This window comes from Schistocerca serialis, chromosome 4 (genome assembly GCF_023864345.2).
Source record: "Schistocerca serialis cubense isolate TAMUIC-IGC-003099 chromosome 4, iqSchSeri2.2, whole genome shotgun sequence".
In the NCBI taxonomy this organism is placed as follows: domain Eukaryota; kingdom Metazoa; phylum Arthropoda; class Insecta; order Orthoptera; family Acrididae; genus Schistocerca; species Schistocerca serialis.
Genome location: NC_064641.1, coordinates 795327563 through 795351782, shown reverse-complemented (window position 1 = coordinate 795351782; position 24220 = coordinate 795327563). Strand labels below are relative to the sequence as shown.

Genomic DNA, 24220 nt, shown 5'->3' with positions numbered 1-24220 from the left:
ATGGTCCAGTTTGCTATACTGTGCCTCAATGCAATGTGGTCATAGCATCTCAATACATTTCTAAGAAATAATGGATGCATTTGCATAAACGCAGTTCAACATGGCCTCCATACATTTCGATATATTCCTCCCATCGTTGAAGAACAGCCCTGAATACCTTCTGAATTATATCTTGTGAAATAGGCAATGCTGTATCCTGAATTCAATCTCTTAGATCCTTTACCACATTTTGCACAACCTTGACGCTATGTAACCCCCAAGCGAAGAAATCCAAAGGGGTCAAATCAGGTGAACATGATGGCCAAAGTCTTGCTGAACCTCTGCCCATCAATCTGTTGGTGAATCTTCGATTGAGTTACCAGCACTCCCTTCCTATGAGAGTAAAATGAGGGGATTCCCCATCCTGTTGGAACACAAGAATGTCCACAATGCCTTCTTGCTGAATCATGGTTCCAGGAATCGCTCCAGCATATCAAGGTAAATATTTCCTCTAATTGTCTCTTTTGCAAAACTGAAGAGTCCATAAACTATAGTCTTTTGGAATCCGAACCACAAACACCACTTTTGGTGTGTGTTTTTGCCATTCAGTGGTAGCATGAGCTGGCTTCACACACATTCACTTTTGGTGTGTCTGTTCACCATCAGTGATAGCTTGAGCTGGCTTTTTATTCCTTACGTGGCTGCTATTTATGTTAACTTTCCTGCAGATATGGAATGTGATTTTGCCAGCAAACAACCTGTAATCTGTAAGGTGTTTGTTGTGCACAGCTTCTGTCAAATCATAACACATATGCATTATCTTCTTGTGGTCTAATTTGTGAAACATCTTAATGTGGTGTAAAACTTTCAAAACTTTGATTTTGGCGTGTCAAATTCATTGCTTAAATGAAGAGTTGATGCATTTTGCTTTTCTCGATTGTCTCTCTTATTCACTTCAGTGTCTCTTGGAGCTACAGGAGGTCTCATGGAGTATGATACCTCAGCAGTGTTTCTAGTTCTTTAGAACTTATTGACAAGTAACTGTACAGGGTGGATGAGAAGTCCCTATACACCTGTAACACCTGCTTAGTATCAAATGTTGTTATGCATGTTGGTAGCTATGCTACTTCTTGTCATTTGTATTCATGTTGACATGTTTTCGCAGTTGCAGCCAAATTCTAATTTTTAGCCACGGCAGATGTGAGCGGTTATAGTTATAATATTGAGGAGCACTTAGTAACATGTGTGGGCTCATGAATGACAACACACAGGGCAATGAGACAGACCATGCGAGCATTTGAGGAAAGCTTTAATGAGACTCCACCACTAGAGGCAACAATTCTGAATTGGGAAAGATGTGCTTTTGCCTTTGGCAGTGTTAAAGACACGCCACAGAGTGGAAGGAAGAAGACATGAGAAGAAACATGTTCCGGAATCTCTGCTTTGTCAGAACAATCTCCTATGAAGTTGAAGTTGACACTGGAACTCAGTATATCAGTGACAACAATGTGAGATCATATGAAGACCTTTTGGGCTGACATTTGTAAACAAATTATCAGGTTCAGACCGGAATGAGTGCATTTTATCATGCCATGCTTTGTTGACTCAATTTCCAAATGCAGTGAACCATGACAATATTGTGTTTTCAGATGAATGTGCCATTTATTGCAGCCCATGTGCTAGAAATATTGAATCCTCATTACACTTTTGAGTTAAAATGGAACCCGCCTCATGTAATGATGTGGGCAACAGTGACATCACAACATCTGCTTGACCCATACATTTTTAAAAGGACTGTGAATGGTGCACATTATTTATGCGTATTACAAACATAACTAATACCTCAACTTGAGGAAAGGGGCCTCACAAAACGCATATGTTGCAGCAAGGTGGAGTGCCTCCTCACTAAACTCTTGCGGTGTACTAGTTCCAAAATGAACACTATTCATAGTGGTGGATAGGTCATGGTTCAGCAACACCAGCTCCCTTGAAATGGCCACCAAGCAGTCCTGACCTTGCCACACCTAACTCATTATGGGGAGTCATTAAGGCACATGTACAGGGTGTTTCAAAAATGACCGGTATATTTGAAACGGCAATAAAAACTAAACGAGCAGCGATAGAAATACACCGTTTGTTGCAATATGCTTGGGACAACAGTACATTTTCAGGCAGACAAACTTTCGAAATTACAGTAGTTACAATTTTCAACAACAGATGGCGCTGCGGTCTGGGAAACTCTATAGTACGATATTTTCCACATATCCACCATGCGTAGCAATAATATGGCGTAGTCTCTGAATGAAATTACCCGAAACCTTTGACAACGTGTCTGGCGGAATGGCTTCAAATGCAGATGAGATGTACTGCTTCAGCTGTTCAATTGTTTCTGGATTCTGGCGGTACACCTGGTCTTTCAAGTGTCCCCACAGAAAGAAGTCACAGGGGTTCATGTCTGGCGAATAGGGAGGCCAATCCACGCCGCCTCCTGTATGTTTCGGATAGCCCAAAGCAATCACACGATCATCGAAATATTCATTCAGGAAATTAAAGACGTCGGCCGTGCGATGTGGCCGGGCACCATCTTGCATAAACCACGAGGTGTTCGCAGTGTCGTCTAAGGCAGTTTGTACCGCCACAAATTCACGAAGAATGTCCAGATAGCGTGATGCAGTAATCGTTTCGGATCTGAAAAATGGGCCAATGATTCCTTTGGAAGAAATGGCGGCCCAGACCAGTACTTTTTGAGGATGCAGGGACGATGGGACTGCAACATGGGGCTTTTCGGTTCCCCATATGCGCCAGTTCTGTTTATTGACGAAGCCCTCCAGGTAAAAATAAGCTTCGTCAGTAAACCAAATGCTGCCCACATGCATATCGCCGTCATCAATCCTGTGCACTATATCGTTAGCGAATGTCTCTCGTACAGCAATGGTAGCGGCGCTGAGGGGTTGCCGCGTTTGAATTTTGTATGGATAGAGCTGTAAACTCTGGCGCATGAGACGTTACGTGGACGTTGGCGTCATTTGGACCGCAGCTGCAACACGGCGAACGGAAACCTGAGGCCGCTGTTGGATCACCTGCTGCACTAGCTGCGCGTTGCCCTCTGTGGTTGCCGTACGCGGTCGCCCTACCTTTCCAGCACGTTCATCCGTCACATTCCCAGTCCGTTGAAATTTTTCAAACAGATCCTTTATTGTATCGCTTTTCGGTCCTTTGGTTACATTAAACCTCCGTTGAAAACTTCGTCTTGTTGCAACAACACTGTGTTCTAGGTGGTGGAATTCCAACACCAGAAAAATCCTCTGTTCTAAGGAATAAACCATGTTGTCTACAGCACACTTGCACGTTGTGAACAGCACACGCTTACAGCAGAAAGACAACGTACAGAATGGCGCACCCACAGACTGCGTTGTCTTCTATATCTTTCACATCACTTGCAGCGCCATCTGTTGTTGAAAATTGTAACTACTGTAATTTCGAAAGTTTGTCCGCCTGAAAATGTACTGTTGTCCCAAGCATATTGCAACAAACGGTGTATTTCTATCGCTGCTTGTTTAGTTTTTATTGCTGTTTCAAATATACTGGTCATTTTTGAAACACCCTGTATCTGCACATTGTTATGCTACAAACAAAGAACTGTGTAATGCTGTTGAGGATGCATTTCACATTATAACACTGGACTTGCTCAAAAATAAGTCAAGAAAAACATGGAGGCATAGGAAATGTGTTTACAGTATGTTGGACAACATACCAATATACTGGACACTTAATACGCAAGTAAGACTTGTGCTGAAACGAAAAAAATCAATACACATTTGATAACAGTGGGTACAGGGACTTCTTGCACATCCTGTATGTTTGCTCTTGTTGGTGCTGGCTTGTGAAATTTCTGGGAGAAATCCTGTTGCACCTCTGGATAAGGTAAACCACAGAGTTGCCCGCTAACAGCACCCACACGTTTTCTGTTGTATGCAATCTTCCTGATTAAATTTTAAAAAAATAGGCCTATGTTATTGCAGAAATAGATTATAATTATGTAAATAAATCCATTACTTCTTAGAAATCTAAAATAGCCTCCCATATATGAGAGGCGTTTGAAAAGTCTGTGGAAAAAATAAAAACTACTTACATGTTTGGGGTAAACCTTTTTAATTTTTCTACATAGTCTCATTTTAGACTTATAAACTTCGTCCAATGCTGTTCTAATTTTTTGATCCCTTCCAAATAATAGGAATTGTCCAAGTCTGCAAAATAGCTATTAGTTGCTGCAATCACCTCCTTGTTTGAATAAAATCCTTGTCCCGCCAGCCATTTCTTCAAATTGGGGAACAAATAGTAGTCCAAGGGAGCCAAGTCTGGAGAATAGGGGGGATGTGAAATGAGTTGGAATCCCATTTCCATTAATTTTGTGACCACAACTGTTGAGGTGTGTTCTGGTGCATTTTCGTAATGGAAAAGGACTTTTTTGCGGTCCAATCACCGGCGTTTTTCTTGCAGCTCGGTTTCAAATGGTCCAATAATGATGAATAATTTGCACCTGTAATAGTTTTACCCTTTTCCAGATAGTTGATGAGGATTATCCCTTGTGAATCCCAAAAGGCAGTCGCCATAACCTTTACAGCTGAAAGAATGGTCTTCACCTTTTTGTTGCAGATTCTCCCTTGGTAACCTACTGTTTAGATTGTTCTTTGGTCTCAGGAGTGTAGTAATGTATCCATGTTTCATCCACACAGTGATGAAACAATGCTTAAAGTCCTGTGTATTCTTCCTGGACAGCTGCAAACCATCCTTGCAATAGTTCACACGATTCAGTTTTTGATCAGGCAAGAGAATCGCAGAACCCATCTTGCAGAGAGCTTTCTCATGTCCAAATGTTTATGCAAAATATTATGTACCCATTCATTCGAGATGCCCACAACACTAGCAATCTCACGCACCTTAACTCTTCTGTGATCCATCACCATATCATGGATTTTATCAATGATTTCTGGAGTCGTAACCTCCACAAGGTGTCCAGAACGTTCAGCATCACTTGTGCCCATATGACCACTCTAAAAATTTTGAAACCACTGATAAAATGTTCTAATTGAAGGTGCAGAGTCACTGTAATGTTTATCAAGCTTCTCTTTAGTCTCCTGAGGCGTTTTGCCTTTCATAAAGTAATGTTTAATCACCACACAAAATTATTTTTCATCCAATTATTGACAGTCACTCAACTTCCTTGATTCACATGAATGCCAAACACACAGAAATAGACCAATATGGCTGAAACTTGGTGTGTGTTCTTTCCAAAGATGCTACTAACTAAATATGACTTCGATACCCGCTGGAGGTTCCATCTCTCAAACTCTGCAGTGCCACAACTCCCTTACTCAGTATGCTGAGGTCTCACAAAGCCCTTCACAGACAGGCACTATCCCCCAGACGTAGTCCGCAAACAGATCTCCCATGCCATTTCCCCTCATACTCCAAATCCTCCCACCACCCACAAGAACAAGCCACAAAGGAGTGACCCTTCATCACCCATTATCACCTCGGACTGGAACACCTGAATCACATCCTTTGCCAGAGCTTTGGTTATCTATCATCATGGCCTGAAATGAGGAACATCCTACCCGAGATACTCCCCCCCCCCCCCTCCTAAAGTGATGTTCCATTGCCCACCCAACTTCCACAACATCCTATCCATCCCTATGCCACTCACAATCCCAACCCCTTGCCACAAGGATCATATCCCTGCTGTCACAAGTTTATCTTGCCACATCAGGGGCCAGGCCACCTGTGAAACCTGCCATGTCATTTACCAGCTCTGCTGCAATCATTGCACAGCCTTTTATATTGGTGCAACCAGCTGTCCACCAGGGTGAAGCCACCACCAAACTGTTGCCTAGAGCAAAGTAGACCACCCTATGGCACAACATGCAGTGGAACATAACACGCTTGATTTCATTGGCCGCTTCACTACCTGAGCCGTCTGAATCCTTTCGTCTACCACCAACTTTTCTGAACTGTGCAGATGGGAGTTAACCTTACAACACATACTCCACTCCTGTAATTATCCCGGCCTCAACCTACAGTAACATATTGTCCCCATACCCTCCACCCAACAGTTTCCACCCTCTCTGTCTTATCACCTCCTCCCCACTCTCATCTTCCTCCCTGTTTATTTGCAGTCCTCTGCCAATGCACCTGCCCATCTTTCCCTCCTCCTCTCCTTTTTTGCCCACCTCCCTGCATCACAATCTCCTCATGCTGTGCCTGTTGGCACTCTAGTCCTTACACACTCCACCAGACAGAGCTCGTCTCCCTACTCAGCCGTACAACTATCCCTTTCCCTTCCCTGCCCCCTCCAGATCGGTGCTGCATCCTACGTGGTGATGCAGTCCAGTCTGAGATGCAGGAGTTGTCAGTCCTGTGTGAGAAGTGTGCTTGCTTGTGTGTGTGTGTGTGTGTGTGTGTGTGTGTGTGTGTGTGTGTGTGTGTGTGTGTATCTCTTTTTATGATGAAGGCTGTGGCCAAAAGCTTTATGTGAGTGTCTTTAAATTGTGCCTGTCTGCAACTTGACGTGTCTTCTTTATGGTAAGTAGGAGTCTTTCTTTCCCTGCATTGTTGATATTTCTTAGAAATGGATTAAGACTTTATCACCATCCTGCATTAGTCGTGCCTGTTCAGGCACTGCTTGATTTCTGAGTGGTAGCCAGATTTAATGTGACTGAGTGCAAATCTTGAATGACTTACCACTGAACAGACTAGAGGGGAAGATATAATAATTATTGCAATGAAAATGAAATGAAAGTGAATGGGACACTAATTCAGATAAATGAGTGATAGACAGGCAGAGATAGATCTTTGCTGGATATAAGAAAAAAATCTGAAATGACCACCTTATAGAAGGTGGATAAATAGAAAACTTGCAGGAGCAGCATGGATGTGTTATCACTGAGGACTGTAATGTGTGACTAAGTCTAGGGGAGACTTAGCTGTTGATGTCAAAGGTCCACTGCTTAAGATGAAGGTGGTGATAGTGATGATGATGTGAAAATAAAAAAATGTGTCTTATTAAAACCAGTAATAATGTGAGAAAGAAATAAGTCTGATGTTCTGCCATATTTACTGTCAAATGTACCATTTGTTTCATCAGTAGTAGCTTATTCCTATTCTAAATTGTTTTTTGTAAGTAAACAGAAGCAGAGAAGAATTACTCCAATAAAACAGGCAATGTTTATCTTGTAATAACCTTCTAACTATGTTTTAGTTCTCTTAATTTGTCATGTGTGCAATCTTAATATGTCATGCCTGCAAATATTTTCAGTGCCAAGAACTGAAATAATAATGAAACTGCCAAGGAGTCCTGTAGATACCTCCTACAGGACACTTTGACAATTGGACAAGAGAGCATGCTGGGATATGGTGTGTGATAGCACCTGCGTGACATCACCTCATTGTGACAAAAAGCACTGTCACAGTGGATGCAAGGGTCAGCAAGTTATGTCAGTGAAACTAACATTCTGGCAGAGGCGTAGATGTTTCTGATTCTAATATTTTTTTTCTGATATTTGTTGTTGATGTATGTGTCTCTGGCCATAGGTTATAATCATTAATCATTACAAAGTATTTATGGTATGTTAAAATATATAATGTTCTACTGCATTGTTGCTTTTTTTCCAGGGAACAGAAGGGCGACAGCTGTTTTTTGCTCGAAAGTTTGAAGCTATTGTTAACCAGGGAATCATAAACCAGCTGGATGAGTGGTTGTATGGTCCACATACTGCAAGTGAGTTGATAAACTGTTGAGACCATGAATATTGTAAAAAATTATCAGAAATTGGTGTTTTGTTGTATGAAAAGGACAAGTGTTGCAGCATATGAAATGTCTTTGTGAAGTGGACTGCTGAAGAATTTAATGTATAACAGGCAGGCCCATTGATAATGGTACCAATGGTTTTGACTCTGAGTTCTTACAACAGTGTGTACTGATGATTCTAATCAGTGGAAATACAATGATTACTCAGTTTAATTCCATAAAAAAGTCACAATGACATACTGCCCAAACAAACCCACTGTCTTTGACATTGTTATAGCAAATTTTAGAAGCACTAGAGCAGATGAGGTGTTATAGTGGAAGCAATTACTTATTGCTTAGATTCTCCCATTACCCTTTGAGCCATGTAGTGCATATATCCATCTGGACTAGTAGTTCTGGAGTCCAGTATTCTATTTTTTTCCCCCCTCTACAAAAAATTTCAAAATGGGTGTCATTCTGCTAAGTACTGAGACACATGATAAAAAGGATAGCAAGCTGTCTAGTTCAACTGCCAAGGAGTCCTGTAGATATCTGCATGACATCACCTCATTGTGACAAAAAACACTGTCACAGTGGATGCAAGGGTCAGCAAGTTATATCAGTGAAACTAACATTCTGGCAGAGGCATAGATGTTTCTGATTCTAAGATAGTATCTCAGTTTCCTTCCTTATATGCCTGTGTTTTGCTAGACATCTGAAAACATCAAAAACATGCCTTTTGGGATTTACGTCAGTAGATTAAACTAACCACTTAATGCACTGACTATTTAAGATGTTTGTTCACAATATAACCACTGTGTGCCAGTGTTACCTTAAAGAAGAAATCAGTACCATTGGCGCTATGTCCTATATAAGCATGAAATTTATCAAGTCTTCAGACTGGGGAATTAAGTTTCACATGGAAATAAAGGAGATGTGTTTGACATCTAAGGATATGTAATCACTCATATAACACTACATGTCTAGAAGATCCCTTACACATGTCTTTGATCTGTCATAATGTATTCTGGCTTCTTCCCAAACAAATATTGTGTCACTTTCAAGCTATAGTGAGAAGCAGCCATCCATCAATCTATTAATCTAGTGTACTAAAAACACTCTTTTGATTATAAGTGGTGAGAAACACAAATATATCCAGTTTCCTGACAGACACACCATCTTCATGAAACCTTTTGTGCACAGTACTTGATTATCCCATCTCACTGGAGGCTGCAGCAACTACAGAACATAGGATGGTATGAAAATCCTGTTCCTATGCATGCACAATAGCTAACTTCATTCATTGGTGTGCAACATGGCCATTAGCTGAACTTTCTGTATGACTAACCAGTGGTTAAATATATCTGACAGTGTCTGTGAAAGCCAGAGGAATGAATGTTCAGTGACCTATCCACAGCTGTCTAAGGTTCAGCTTCCTCCAATGCTTCAGTGCTTCAGTAGTCCTCGCATCACAGTTCATCTGGAAAGAGGTGCTCTGTTGGTATTCATACAGATTGGTTCTATCGACTGACTTCTGTCTCACATAACTAACACTATTCTTCTGTGAAACATGCTGTTGTTTGGCTAGTAGGTGATAATTTAGTGAAACATTACATAGGTAACAAGTTACTCAATTTATGCTGATTGCTTGTACTTTCTAGTGTTTTTTTTTTCTCCTAAAATTATATAGCCACTATAGCTCTTGTGAGACATAGCTTTGTGTTATCCACAGTGGGTTGAGAAAACCGCAGCTGTTTTCCTAAAAATCACTGCAGGAGAAAACAACAACTAACCTCACTTTTTGATGAACACTTAATTTTGCCATAACTACTTTCAAGCCTGAACCCATCAGCAGATGGCAGCAAGGATTTCTTGTGTAAATTTCATGTGATTTTGGTCTTGAGGTAAAGATTTGCAAAATGAAAAACATTTCGTCCATGCTCAGGTAAAATTTGTTCAATAAATCTTTGGTGCTGTCAGGTGATGGAGTTATGCCTGAAAATAATTGTGGCAAAATAAAGCATTCATCAAAAAGAGTGGTTGGTTGCAGTTTTTCCCCTTCTGTTTTGTTCAACTTTTTTCCAGGATACATTAGTACTCTTTTTCAGAATACTGTATCATTAATGCATTAGTGCTGTGTGCAGAAATGACAATGATTGTTGCCTAAGTAGCTTGCCACAGTATAGCAGTGATGCCCACTCTTTACTGCTGCACTGTACATCAATGGATGAACAGATGACATTTTTTTACATACTGACAGACTGTTAAAATTAAATTCATTGTGTCACTATAGTACCCCACCAGTATTTTCTTAAACACTGAGATTTATATGGGAGTGGAATGTTCTGGTGGAGGCGTAAAGGTGACAACTCACTGAATTGTGAAGGTGCAGAGTCATTAGAAGGCACATAAACAATACTGAGTAGTCTCTACTTTTTATTCCATACATTATTTACATTGAGATTTATTCTTGATTTAACTTTTTATTGATTGTGTGTGTGAGAGGTTACTTTGGTGTTAGTAGTTAATTAAAGATCAGTGTTCTGATTTCCTCTGTATGTAAGATGAATAAAAAGTGTGAAATATATGTTTATCGTGTTAAAAGTTTGAATTGTGTAATGTTTTGTTACTACTCATTCTCGATTTCATGATTTCTTAGGTGTACATACGTACATATATACATACATATCTAAAAACAAAGATGATGTGACTTACCAAACGAAAGCGCTGGCAGGTCGATAGACACACAAACAAACACAAACATACATACGAAATTCAAGCTTTTGCAACAAACTGTTGCCTCATCAGGAAAGAGGGAAGGAGAGGGAAAGACGAAAGGATGTGGGTTTTAAGGGAGAGGGTAAGGAGTCATTCCAATCCCGGGAGCGGAAAGACTTACCTTAGGGGGAAAAAAGGACAGGTATACACTCGCACGCACACACATATCCATCCACACATATACAGACACAAGCAGACATATTTAAATATGGTCTTTAAATATGTCTGCTTGTGTCTGTATATGTGTGGATGGATATGTGTGTGTGTGCGAGTGTATACCCGTCCTTTTTTCCCCCTAAGGTAAGTCTTTCCGCTCCCGGGATTGGAATGACTCCTTACCCTCTCCCTTAAAACCCACTTCCTTTCGTCTTTCCTTCTCCTTCCCTCTTTCCTGATGAGGCAACAGTTTGTTGTGAAAGCTTGAATTTCGTATGTATGTTTGTGTGTCTATCGACCTGCCAGCGCTTTCGTTTGGTAAGTCACATCATCTTTGTTTTTAGATATATTTTTCCCACGTGGAATGTTTCCCTCTATTATATTAACATATATACATACATTCATTCATACCTACCTACCTACCTACCTACCTACCTACCTACCTACATATGTACGTATTCTAAAGGGATGATGACTTGTAAATGCAACCATTCAGTTCTGTCAGCTGTTCATTTCAGTTCCATATAATATTAACATCCCTTCTATTTCTTGATGTCTTCCAAATACTTTGTCATAAGCCGTACTTTCCCTTTCTGTCCCACCACTTTTCCTTCATGTACGTTAATAATGATATAATGGCGTGTGACAAGAGCCTCCCGTCGAGTAGACCGTCCGCCTGGTGCAAGTCTTTCGATTTGACGCCACTTCGGCAACTTGTGCATCGATGGGAATGAAATGATGATGATTAGGACAACACAACACCCAGTCCCTGAGCGGAGAAAATCTCCGACCCAGCCGGGAATCGAACTCGGGCCCTTAGGATTGACAGTCTGTCGCGCTGACCACTCAGCTACCGGGGGGCGGACTTAATAATGATAGTGTCGTGTGTAATGACATGTCCACAAAAATTTATTTTTCTCTACTTCATTTCCTTTAATAATCTCCTCTCTTCATTATTTTCCTTAAGACTTCCAGGATGATTTTTCTTTCTGTCCAGCTTGTTCTTGTCATTTCCCACCACATCAGCATATTAGTAGCTTCAAGTTGATTCCTGTTTGACCCCCCTCCCACATAGGCAAATGCGTTAGCATGTCGCTTCTGTGATTCATGTTGGTGCACTGGCCTCAGATTGAATTGGTGCACTGGCCTCAGATTGAATTCAGCCAGTGGATTAACAGCAAGAGTTTCCCACATTTGACTAGGTGAATACCAAGGCTGCACCCACGTCTCACCTCATTTACACGATTCTCAAACATCTTGTAAACATTCTCACACTTTCACATGGGGTACCACTAGGTGCAGACAGATGGTGCGTATATAGTTCCCTTCTGTGGGGAAAGGAGGGAGAGGGGATGGCAACAAGAAGGGCATCCGACCACTAACATGTCGACTCTATGAAGACAAGGAAAACGAAGAGTTCAGTTTCTTTCCAATATACCTGAAGTCCATATTTCAGTTTCATAGTGCAGAGTACACCATACCAAATGATTTTTCAGAGCATTTTCTGAAATCTATAATCCTGTGTTCGCTGGTTTTTTTTTGTAATTAGTCATAAGTGCCTGTTCTCTAGAGCAGTCCTTCTCTTCACTTCCATTAAGATTCTATTGTCATTTGTGATTGTACTACTGAGATAACAAAACTGTTTCATCTTATCAGTTCTGATATCATCAATTTTTATATTGGTTTTAATTTGTCCCATATGTCTCTGTAGGTATTACTGGGCTTAATAGTTATTGGCAGAATACATACCACAGTGATGATCTCAGCCCATCACCTGATGATGCACTTGTAACACTCGCCTTCAGCCTTGCACGTCTCACTGCAAAAGATATAAATATTAATAATGATGGGTGCTCCCTGAGTGTGAAGAAAATTGTATCGGTCACTTCATACCACTTCAAAGACATCTACAAGGTAAATCTCCATTTGCCAAAGAATAATCGATTCTAATTTTTAGTGAAAACATTTATGTATGAAATTTGCAGTACCCTGGTATGTAGAGTAGGTGGCTTAATATTAATGTGTGTTTGTAATTCTACTTGCAGAAATATGGAAAAAAATGTAATTATGGAATGGCAGCAAAACGTGGTAGATATTCTAATGTACTCATGCGAATTCAATTTACACTAGAAAAAATTAGTTCCAGGTTTGTCCACAAAGTACAAATCTGGTACTGAGAATGCAGGAAAGACATATAGAAATGTTTCCATAGGTAATGGATAAGCATCGGGACATGCGTGGGAAAGCTCAAACAAATGAGAAAAGTATAACAATGATTTTATTATTAACTGCCGCTTACACAGTTTGTTCTTTATGAGCACTGGAGACAGCGACGAGATGCTGTACAGTGCCAGATTTGCAATTGGTGACCAAAAATGGAACTACTTTTTTTCCACCGTAAATGGGTTCTGCATTAATGCATTAGCATATTTACCAATTTCCACTGCCATATCGTAATTAGAGCCCACACTAGAACTCCATGAGTAGCTGCACTTCTATTATGCTATAACCAACTGGTAGTATTAAGTTATCTTTCATTTACTGAGGACACTGCATCACATTGAAGTTGCTGATATTTAGTCTCAGGATGTAAGTTGGCAATTTTATGTTCATGAACTGAACAATTTATTTTTTTTATTTTTATTTTTTTTATTTTATTTTATTTTTTTTTTTTTTTCGGGATAATAATGTTGGGAGGGCACACCACTTTAAAGATGATGTGCCGAGTTGTGGATGGGCACATAACAAGTAGTGATGACTGCTTAAATTCCAAATTCTTCATTCTGATTTAATCCAAGAAGTTAAAAATACTGTTGTACACCTTGCAGTGTGACAGTTCTGTGTGTTATTGAGTCTAAGGGAGTTAAATACTGATTCATCATTGTCCAAACCATTTGCAGCCAATCTCTCAGTCGTTAACAATTAATCGGTGACAAAATTCACGTGCTGTTATCTACACTATGAAGCACTTATTGCACTACAGCAAATAAGCAATATTATGAATTGGATGCAGGACTTATGTATGGAAAAGCTGCCTAATTATGAAGAATGTGGACTTTGACAGTGAAAAAAGGTTTTCTTTTCAAACAAATTACTTAAAATCTTAATGTTAACATTCTGAAATGTTAAATTTTCATTTGCAGGGCTCATTGATACTGTTTGAGGCACAACTAGAAGAAGCAAACAGAATTGCAACTGTTAGACTGGAAACCTGGATAAAGCCTCAGGATCACATTCGAAATTTTGACCATGGTACCCTGCAGTCTGTGATCAAGGTAACTGTAGCTATTATTTTTTCTTGGAGTAATGTACAGTTCATTAGAATATCTCTCAACACAAGAAAATGAAATGTAAATATATTTTTAGTGAGGACAGGAAACTTCTGCAAAAACAGTAACATGAAAATTAATGCAAAACTAACTGTTTTTAATGAAATAACTCAAAATACCTCACAACCTCCTCAAAAACGGAATGTAAATGCATTTTAAGTGGGGACAGCAAAACTATGCAAAAATGCTAACATGAAAAAATCACAAAATTAACTGTTTATAGTGAAGTAATATAAAATTAGTGATTTTTACGAGATACCACAAAATTTGTAATTTTGCTATATCAAAAGTTATAAATCTGAGGACAGTAGCTTATTAATATTTGTAGCTGATAGTTATTAAATGTTAGCACTGCATTTTGATATTTAATCTTCTTGAGTTTGAGCTTTGTGTAATATTAAACTGACATTCATTTCCTGTGTAACGAACTTTGAGATGATGACAAAAGTAGCACAAAAGTTAGCAAAAACACCACCAAACTTGGAAAAAAAATAAACACAGAGTTTGGCAAAATGAACAACATTGAATTTGGCAAAAGTTAACATTGAATTTGGGAGAAAAAAGTAACACAAAAATTGGCAAAGAAGTAGCAAAGAACTTAGTGAAAATGCTGAATGTGGCAAAAAAAACACTGAATTTGAGAAAAAATAACACTGAATTCCACAAAAAATAACACTGAATATGGAAAAAATAACACCAAATTTGGCAGAAAGCCACCAAATATTTCAGACAAGTAATACCAAATTTGGCAAAAACAAGTCGCCAAATTTCAAATTTGACACAAAAATTACACTATATTTGACAAAAAAACACTGATTACTTAGGAAAAGATACTAAATTTGGCAAAAAAATGTACTGAATTTAGCAAAAAATGCACCAGACTTGGCACATAAATAATTGTGAATTATTAACTAATTTTCAAAAATGACGAGTCTGGCAAAAAAAAGAAAGAACAGACGGGTGTGAATATAACTCGCATAACTTAATTATGAGTGTAGTTGATAGTAATAAAAGTTTCATGTAGCTAAGTGGCATGGGGCAAGTCTTTGTAGTGGACGTTACTTCAGCTCCCTGCATGCCCCTAACTTACTGCAGTTATCCAACCACACAAAGAGGACCTACAGTTTAAGATGGAATTCAAACCACATGTTATTTCTGGTGACTCCTCACATTGTAGAGATGTGAAGGTCAGGTTAAAACTAAGACCGAAAAATCTGTGGTCAGACCGTGATATATGACATAGATAATTCCACAGGTGTCCCTGCTTCTGATGGGATGGGATAAAGCAGTGACGCATTTGGAACGGAGTTTAGTGGGTTGAAATCATGGGATGGTCTTGCCTCTTGGTCTTCCATACAGACAAAACCTATGTATTTTAGGATATTTTGCACCAGTGTAAATGCTCAGGAAAATCCCAGTTTTGAAATGATCCAGTGCAATAAATGTTATGATGTAATACATATCTTGCTGCACAGCATATGTCTCTGCAATAATTTTTTTTAATATTTTCTTTTTTTTGTTATTTTACTGATTCTGTATTTCAACTAATCCTTAGTTGTTATTAATCCCAAAACTAATGGTAGATGTGTATAGAACAACTATCAATATTTTTTAAAGTTTTCTATCTGTTTCTGTTTATTTGTCTACCTGGCTTCTCACATAAGCAGAAGAGGGGTGGTTCTTTAATCATCTGTGATATCTTAATTCCATTTTCCAGTCGGCAGTTGTGAGCTCTGATTACGATCAAAAAGAACAGCTGTTGAGGAATCATCTACGGAGCTTAGGCCCTTTCTCAGAACCAGCATTGGCTGTTGAGATAGAACCAGCATTAGGAACTAATTCAGCAGTATCACTAAATCTGACAGCTCTCTGGATAGACCCAGCAGGAAGACTTGCCCAGGTTGCAGACATTCATGTTGATGATACTACCTTGGTAAGTACCTAAATATTAAATATACGAGTAATTTTCTAGAACCAGCCCCTTTCCGTGAGTATGTATGAATGATTTTATGTGCTATATCCTCAGCTTCTATAGATCGCCTAGTAATAATTTTGTATTACTTTAGCTGTAGTTCCCACATCTACAACATAATAGACGCCAAAGGTTGTACAGGGTGGAAGATTACATGTTGTATCACTATGTTCCCTGTCATTGGGCCATACTATATTTGAAAGGTGTCACTTTTCGCTTTTCTTGCAGTCTCTCAAGGATATTCTTTTATGTTTCTGCTTCCAAGTGAATTAATTTACATTTTTCAGTGTATGAGTCTTGTTGACTGCTGGATGATCTTTACCTTCTCTGTCAGACACTTAAAAAGAAAACAAAAAATGTTTTATCTCTGTGGATCATGTATGTTGTACAAGTTTATTCATCTTGTACAAGCTTGCAACTACAGCTACACATAAGACTTGTGTTCAAAAAGAAAGTTTTGTATTACATTTTTTCTTTGGGGAGTATTGCTGGCTCTTTGTGGCTTCAGACGACTATTCTGTGTGCTGTGTTGCCAGCCTCTATCACCCTGAAGCTTTAGGAACACACAACAAAGAATTACCAATTCATAAAAATGACATTCACAGGTACATGTCTGTAGAAACTAAAATAAAGTACTTGCATTATGAAAACTCTCATGTTACAGGCATGTGACACAATTTCATGATACAAAATTGTGACATAATTTTGGGATATGAAGTCCTGTTCCATCACAAGTGCATCCTAACCCACAGTAGCTTTTCAAGAATTGAAACAGTTTGGTGCATGTTATTGCAGATTAAATGAAGCGGGTCCCCAAGCTAGATGGTGGTTTAATCTTGTTGGCATTTGTTATTTCTTCACAAATACTGCTACAGCATTTTTTTGTATTATTTATTTTTTTTTTTTTCATTGTGGTTCTCAGGTACTGTAGTGTTATTGAGTGACTGTCTGTCACTAAAGCAGAATCTTCAAATGCTGTTTGCTGTTCATGATGATGCATAGACAAGGCATAAGGTGAATAGATCTTGAGTACTCTGCAAGCATACAATTTCTTGATTATGCGTATTACCCAAGTCTGTTGTTTTTAGACATTCATAGTTACTGAAGTTTCAGCTGGAATTCTGGTAGGATAGACTGATTATGATTGTGGTCCTGTGAGTACATTAGGTAAATAAAGTCAGTTGCTGTCAACACTATAAAAGTTCAGCCATACATTTACTTTGTATTGATGTCAATCTGTTTGTCTTCAAGCATAGCAGGAAGATTCCGTTTTTCATCTTTCCATTCACACTCTTCAACATGTGGTTTTCAGGGACAAAGATCACATGATCAGTCTTTTACAAAGGTTACCACATGTCTGTTTAATGAACTGTTTAAATAATTATTTTTAAAATTTGTTGGGATAGTGCTAAATGATTGCTGTGTTCTTAATTTTCATTCATTGTGACATACAGACATCATTGTAAAATTTATCATATTGCTTATTAACCAGAGATAATTATATGAACTGTAACACATGAACTTATGCTGAAAAGCCAGGTTGTTTTTATCAGTTTTGCAACTGTGTAGTAACCCTTAGGAAGTTTACAGTGTATAATAATATTTACCGAAATGAAAAATTTTAAGCTTCCATATTTTTGGGCTGATTTATAAGTTCATAGCATTTTTCCACTAGTTTAATAAACTCAACAGATACCTGTAACAGATGCTTTAGTCATCATTAATATATTTTCCTTCACCATTTACAACAGTCTGCCAATGCTTAACTTTTTGACTCTGTGATTGTAGAAATCACATGGTGTTGAGGCGACGAACTTGTGAAGCCATGTTCGGAGCGCATTTTCATCTGGAAATCAAATTCCATGAAGGTTGTTCAATAGATAGCAGAAAAATTGAAACTCTCAGTTGTTGACAATAAATGTCAGCAGTGATTCATATACACCACATTGTTGCTGCTCCATCAGATGTATAACATTATCTTTTGTGGTTGCGCACAAATTTTTGTATGGGGAGTTGCTGCTTTGTTTAAACTAAACCATTCCTTTCTTTTCCATATGTTAGTATAAAGACACCATTTGTCATCACCAGTAAAGATACAGGATATAATTGGTTGGTATTCTTCATGAGCCAATTGATAACGAGCAAGCAGAGATGCACAAACAGCCACCCACGAATTGTTATGATTTCGGCTTAGAGTGTGTTGCACCCGTGCACCTGATTTTTTGAACCTTTCCCACTGCATGCAAATGTTACATGGTTGTGGAATGATCACAGTTCATCACATTTGTCAGTTCTGGAGTACACTGATGCGCATCATTATGAATTAATGCATTTAAACAATCTTCATCAAACCCAAAAGTCTTCTTGAATTTGAAGAGACACATATCCAAATGATCCTCCTTAAAAAGAGAAAACCTTTTTCTTGATGTGCTTTATCTAATGGCATTATCCTCATACATGACACAGTTGTTTCTGGCTTCCTCCCCTCTGCTGTCACCCCTCTATCAGACTCAAACAGAAGAACATGTTGGAAATGTTCTGATTTCTTCACTTATCACTTCATTTTATAGCATCCAGAGCTCCACTCACTACTCCAAATCACAAAATGACAGCATGTAAACTCAAATAGCAACAGTGAACTAAAAATAAAAAATAACTGTTGATAAATAAACCTGAAGTAAGGGTCATTCCATGTCAAATCATGCAAGTTATGTCACCCATCATCTCAGATTTTCATGAAACTTTTCACATTTGCTTATACTTATAACATAAGAACTTGTGCAAAATCTTTTTGCTCTCAGACTAAAACTTTTTTTATACCAATTTTTAAATGTAGTGAGCTTCTGATAACTTGGCTCTGCAAGAATGTCAATGCAATGTGGTGCTTTTATGTACATAAATGCCCCTAACTCGTGTGTTTAGGAAGCTTTTAATTTTTTTTCATAAGTTACGAGAAGCACATACTTGGCAGACATGTAATTATTTAAGCAGTAAAGTTACAAAGAACAATACAAAAAATTTAATATGTGTCACTTTCCAATTTCGAGAAAAAATACAGCTCCAGCTTTGTGCTATTTCAGCAGAGATGCCTCAGATCACCATTTAAGATGCTACAGACCAGAAATGCCCATAAACCCCGCATTATGTGATGTCATGGAGGTCCAACCATTTAGCACCTGGTGATGGTTTTACTGTCATAGCATGTGAACATTTGACCAGCTTTGCCAGTTTTGAGATACTCATTCACAGTCTCTGTGCAATAATAATCTGCTCTTTGTCAAAGTCGCTTATCTCAATGTATTTCCCCATTTGCAGCCCATATCTCTGCTAGAATGGTTCCCCATCTGTGTCTCCTCTGTTTACATACCTTTTTTACCAAGTCGCATGCCTGCAGTGCCACCAGGCAGTGTCTATCATCGCAGCGGGTAGTGGTCATAATGTTTTAGTTGCTCAGGGTATTGTTTCATCCAGGAATTTCCATTATTGAGTGTTTTATAACATTGTTTTTAATAACAGGAAAAGTTGGTCAAGGGAGCATGCAAAGAATCTTTCAGAAAGCAACATTAGTCTTTTACACAAAATGTGTAATAGTAATGCATAACATGTCTTATGTACAGTAATCATGTTTGAGGATATATTACGAAAACTTTCTGCTTTGTATGATAAATTGTGAAACATGATAATTTACACAGTGTGACTTGCACTCACTACATTGGTTGCTCACGTCTTTGTGATATTGTTTTCAAGTCGTCATCTTGCTTCCGTCTCAACATATTACCCATTTTGACAAAGGTGACTCCAATATGTTCTGTTCGACATTCAGGTTAGTTTGTCCTTTCATGTTTATCATACAGTTTGTTCGGAGGCATTAATGAAATCCCTGAAGTGGTACTGTTCTTATCTAAATGTATATTGCATGGTACACAGTGTCCTGAAAATACAGTTATTGGGCTCATGATCACTGGTCATCCAGCTTTCCTCATAATTTGCCTTTACGCTTGGTCTTCCAAGCTCTTCAATTAAGGTTTCCAGGGGAATAATGTCACTGTTTGCCCTTTAAGTAACTTTTTGCCCTCTTCTTATTCTATGATTAAAAGTAATGTTCGAAAATAAAACCACATTGGAATTATGTACTGAAGTGCTTTCATCTGAAATCTGAATAAAAATACCAATTATCATGTTCCAAGCATGCTTTGCTCAAATCCTCTCTTATTTCTACTTTAAAATAGTCCTTATCATTCTCATAGTCATCTCCAAATTCATTGTTCAAAAAATCAATGTCACTATCAGCAAAATCTCATTATAATACACATTGCAATAATAACACGTCTAAAGGTGCGTGTGATAGTAATTAGCTGCTGCAAAGACACAAGAAAGAACAAAACTAGCACACTGACATGCCCACACAAAATCTAGTGACAAATACTCAAATTACAGATTCTATTGAGATGTCCAGTGGTATGTAATACATAAGGAGATTCAGAGGAACAAAGGGAACTATCAAGAAAGGGCACCTGTCAAGTTACAGATGGCTGACTTTAAGGCAGGCAACTGGGCCTATATTTTTACAGGTGCAGCTCCAGAATGCTAATTTGGCATTTTTTTCACACCTGAACAAGTAACATTTGACTATACAATATAGAAATAAATAATACAAAGACTTTTCCATTATGTTTCTTATAAATCATATTAAAAATGGAAAAGCTGGTCGTTCCTTTTGTTCCACAATTAACAATAGATATCACAACATTTACATTGCATTTGATGAGTCGGAGGCATTATTGCAACTGGCTGTAACACCATAACTTTATAACCAAAAGCAATCTCTTGTTTATCATTAACTTATGTCATTGTTATGCATCACATTCAGTTTCAGTAGTAATTAAAACAGATTTTTTTATAATTTAAACAGATTTCTTTCAGGCACAGTGAACAAGCTCCAGAATTGAGACCCTAATACTTTCTGTTAGTTTCTGTATGAGATTTGTTGATTATGTAAGCTCTAAGGGCTTCCAACTTTTGTTCTTTAGGTTTTGTGCAATAAAGTTGATATTTCTCAGTGAAAATTACATTAAACGAAACTACAAGTTTACTGTTACTAGTCACTGTTTATTTGTATCCATGATGCATTTGAAATGTTTAAACCTCCCTCGTCACATGGATTCACCTGATGAGGGAGGTTTAAACCTTTTGAAATGCATTGTGTAGATAAATAAACAGTAGCTGGTAACAGTAAACTTGTTGTTTCATTAAATGTCAATAACAGTCATGGTAAAGCCTAACCTAAAATGTTTGCATTTAAAGAAAATTACATTTACATTGTATTTCGTGCATGTAAAGAGATGGCAGAAGTATACAAAGCACAGGGTTGTTGAAGCTGCATCTGTTTAACATGGTATTAGCATCTGTTAAGGATAGGATGTAATATTCATTTTTTCCATGTATATAGTGCCGGGAAACAAAAATTAATTGTCGAGAGGAAAAGTGTGATGGTGTTACTCAACAAAATTTTAAGTTATTCTCAATATGTAAAAAAATCAAAGTGACCATATTTTGGGACAGCTAGCAATCAAAACTCATTGGTTCCAAAAAAGTGCCATGGTGATACCAGCAATCTGCTAGCATTTTTTACAGAGAAGTGCTGTGAGAAAAATGACAAAAAATGCTCTTCATCAAGACAATCAACACATTCATCAGAAACTTCTAACCCAGTGGTTCCCCACAAAAAAAGAACTATAAGTTCTAAACTAGCATTGTTTGCTCCATATTAGGCACACGTGGCTCACAGTTTTTTCTAACCTTGCCTTGACATCATGTTTGGTGCTAGCTGAGTATTACAGCATGGTTGCAATTTGTTAGTAGCAGAGCCTTGCATCACAGACAAAGCATTTCAGTCTGAAACATTCTGAAGCCATTTGAATTCTATGAGGAAGAGCTTACAGTATGTAATTCACTTCTTTTCACAATGTCATGGTGGAACTGTAGTGCATAGATAATGAGTACCTCCAGTATGCTGGTGACAACACATTGCATGCAGATCCTTAGAGAATATCAAACGCACCAGCTCTCCATTATTTTAGGAATGCTGATTATCATGCTATGATGCATCTTTGGCAATCATAAATAGTTTACCTGGAGGCACATTATTAAATAGTTTCCAGGAACCAATTGCATTTTGAGTTATTAGCAGGCCTCTTTGCACTCATTTCAGCAGTGGAGGCTTTCGTAGCCAATATTTATGTGATGTTTGAAGTTGTATGGGCATTAGGCTCAGATTGTTTTATGTCGAGAAGCAGTTACCAAAAGGAGTTGGCAGCCTTGCAAGTTTCGTGCTTTCATACAGATAAGTGATTCAGACTGAAATAAAACATAACTTAATACCAATAACTAATTACATATGTGTGTGTTATTGTGTTTTTTCAAGCTTACCACTAAAGGATTCACTTTTCTTTGCATATTATGCCAGAAAATTTGAAAAGATCATAAAGCAGGGTTACAATCGGATTTTTATTTATGTTTGACACAGTAAACTTTAGAACAATTAAATGAGATTCTTTTTTTCTTTCCACTAAGTTAAGTACAGCATACCCCATCATTGTTTTAATTCTTATTTGTGAAGTGCAGCATAAATTTTATTTGATGGACTTAGAAACTTTACACTTAGTAGCTTTGTTTACATACAGTTGCAAGTAGGCCTGATTTTTGTAAATGTGTTTTCTTGTTTTTCGGTAATGCAATTGACTTGTTCTCACTAAAGTATTATTTTTACCATGAGTGAAAATTGCGGGCCTGGTGTGATGGATGCAATAATTTTTGCCATTAAGATGACTGTAGTGGCATGGGAATTGGGAAGTGAATCAGACTCATCAGTGGTTCTGTAGGATACGTAGCAGAGATAGGAAGATAGTGGAACAGGAGGGGAAAATTACTGCCATTCAGGCTGAGTTACATTAGGGTAAGGAAGATCCGGATAGGTTAATGAAGGAAAAGGGTAAAGAGAGGTGGGAACTGGCAACAGATAATGGAAGGAATAGGCATAGCTTAGAACTTTTTCAGATAGCTTTGTGATGAATGTAAAAACTCAGTTTCACCTGTTGCTTCAGTTAGAAACTGATGAGCCTCAGGCAGAGGTAGGTGTAGACGAGGCACGACAAACTTTTAGTAGACACTTGAGTAAGAACATAGGGAAATCAGCGCGAAGAGAAAGAAAGTTTTGTTGTTAAGTAGTAATCATGCCAGAGGTGTTGGCAAACTTCTGCAGGATGAATTAGGATCAAAATACCAAATCACCAATTTTTTTAAACCTAGTCCTGGTTTGGGTCAGGTGACAGAGGATTTAGGTTCAGTCTGTGAAGATTTTACCAAGGAAGACACCAGGAAACAGTATTGACAGAGGTCCTGGTTACGATATAGTACATGACCTGGTAAAGGTTGCATCAGCGTCGAGCCATGCCAGTGTGGAGTTTGTGTCTGTTCTGAAATGCCATGACTGACCTCATTTGAACTCTTCTGGCAGTAGGGTTAATTTGGAGTTGGAACATCTGCTTGGATTTGGTGCAGGGTTGCATATTGCTGTTGATTCTCTCAGTAAGTGAGGTAATTTGGAGGGGTGGGGGGTGGGGGGCACTGCCATGAATGGTAAAATACCAGTGGTTGCAGGCACTGGAGCAGCATCTTTTTTTGGGATAGGTAGGCCAGAAAGAAGTCAAGTTCTAAGAGAGGTCAGTTTGAGAAAGAAATTAAACAGCATAATTCTAGCACATAGGATCAGCATAAATAGCTGTTGGTTAAAAATTTTCATCAATCAGCAGAAATTTTTATTTCCAGCCAATTTAACTCAGTCAGTGTGAAATGCCAACTATCTTTAGTGCATCAAAATATTTGAGGCTAAGAAGTAAAATTAATGAACTACTTACCTGCATTGATGAATTAGATTCATCCAACTCAATTGACATAATCTGCTTCTCTGAAAATCATGTGATCATTGGTATAGTTGTGTTAAGCGTTGCAGGATTTTGGTTAGGCCAGAAATGGTGAATGGAGGAGGTGCCACATTCATCAGGAATTGCCACAAATTTAATAACATAGACATTCATAAATTTTTCTTGGAGAAGCATATGGAGGCACTTGGAATAGAAGTAGAATTTAATAATAAATCATTCATGATAGGTAATTTGAATCTGCATGTAAATCACTTTGGCTTTATTGTCCTGTCTAACA

General features: G+C 38.2%; 1 protein-coding gene across 1 annotated transcript in view; it reads left to right on the top strand.

Annotated features, from left to right (window-relative positions):
- Positions 1–24220, top strand: part of LOC126473383 (xylosyltransferase oxt) — a 100996-nt gene that overhangs the window by 42732 nt on the left and 34044 nt on the right. The window contains exons 9-12 of the mRNA XM_050100391.1: positions 7651–7756; positions 12411–12613; positions 13843–13974; positions 15746–15961. Of these exons, the coding sequence (XP_049956348.1) occupies positions 7651–7756; positions 12411–12613; positions 13843–13974; positions 15746–15961 (657 nt within the window). The remainder of the gene's footprint in view (positions 1–7650; positions 7757–12410; positions 12614–13842; positions 13975–15745; positions 15962–24220) is intronic.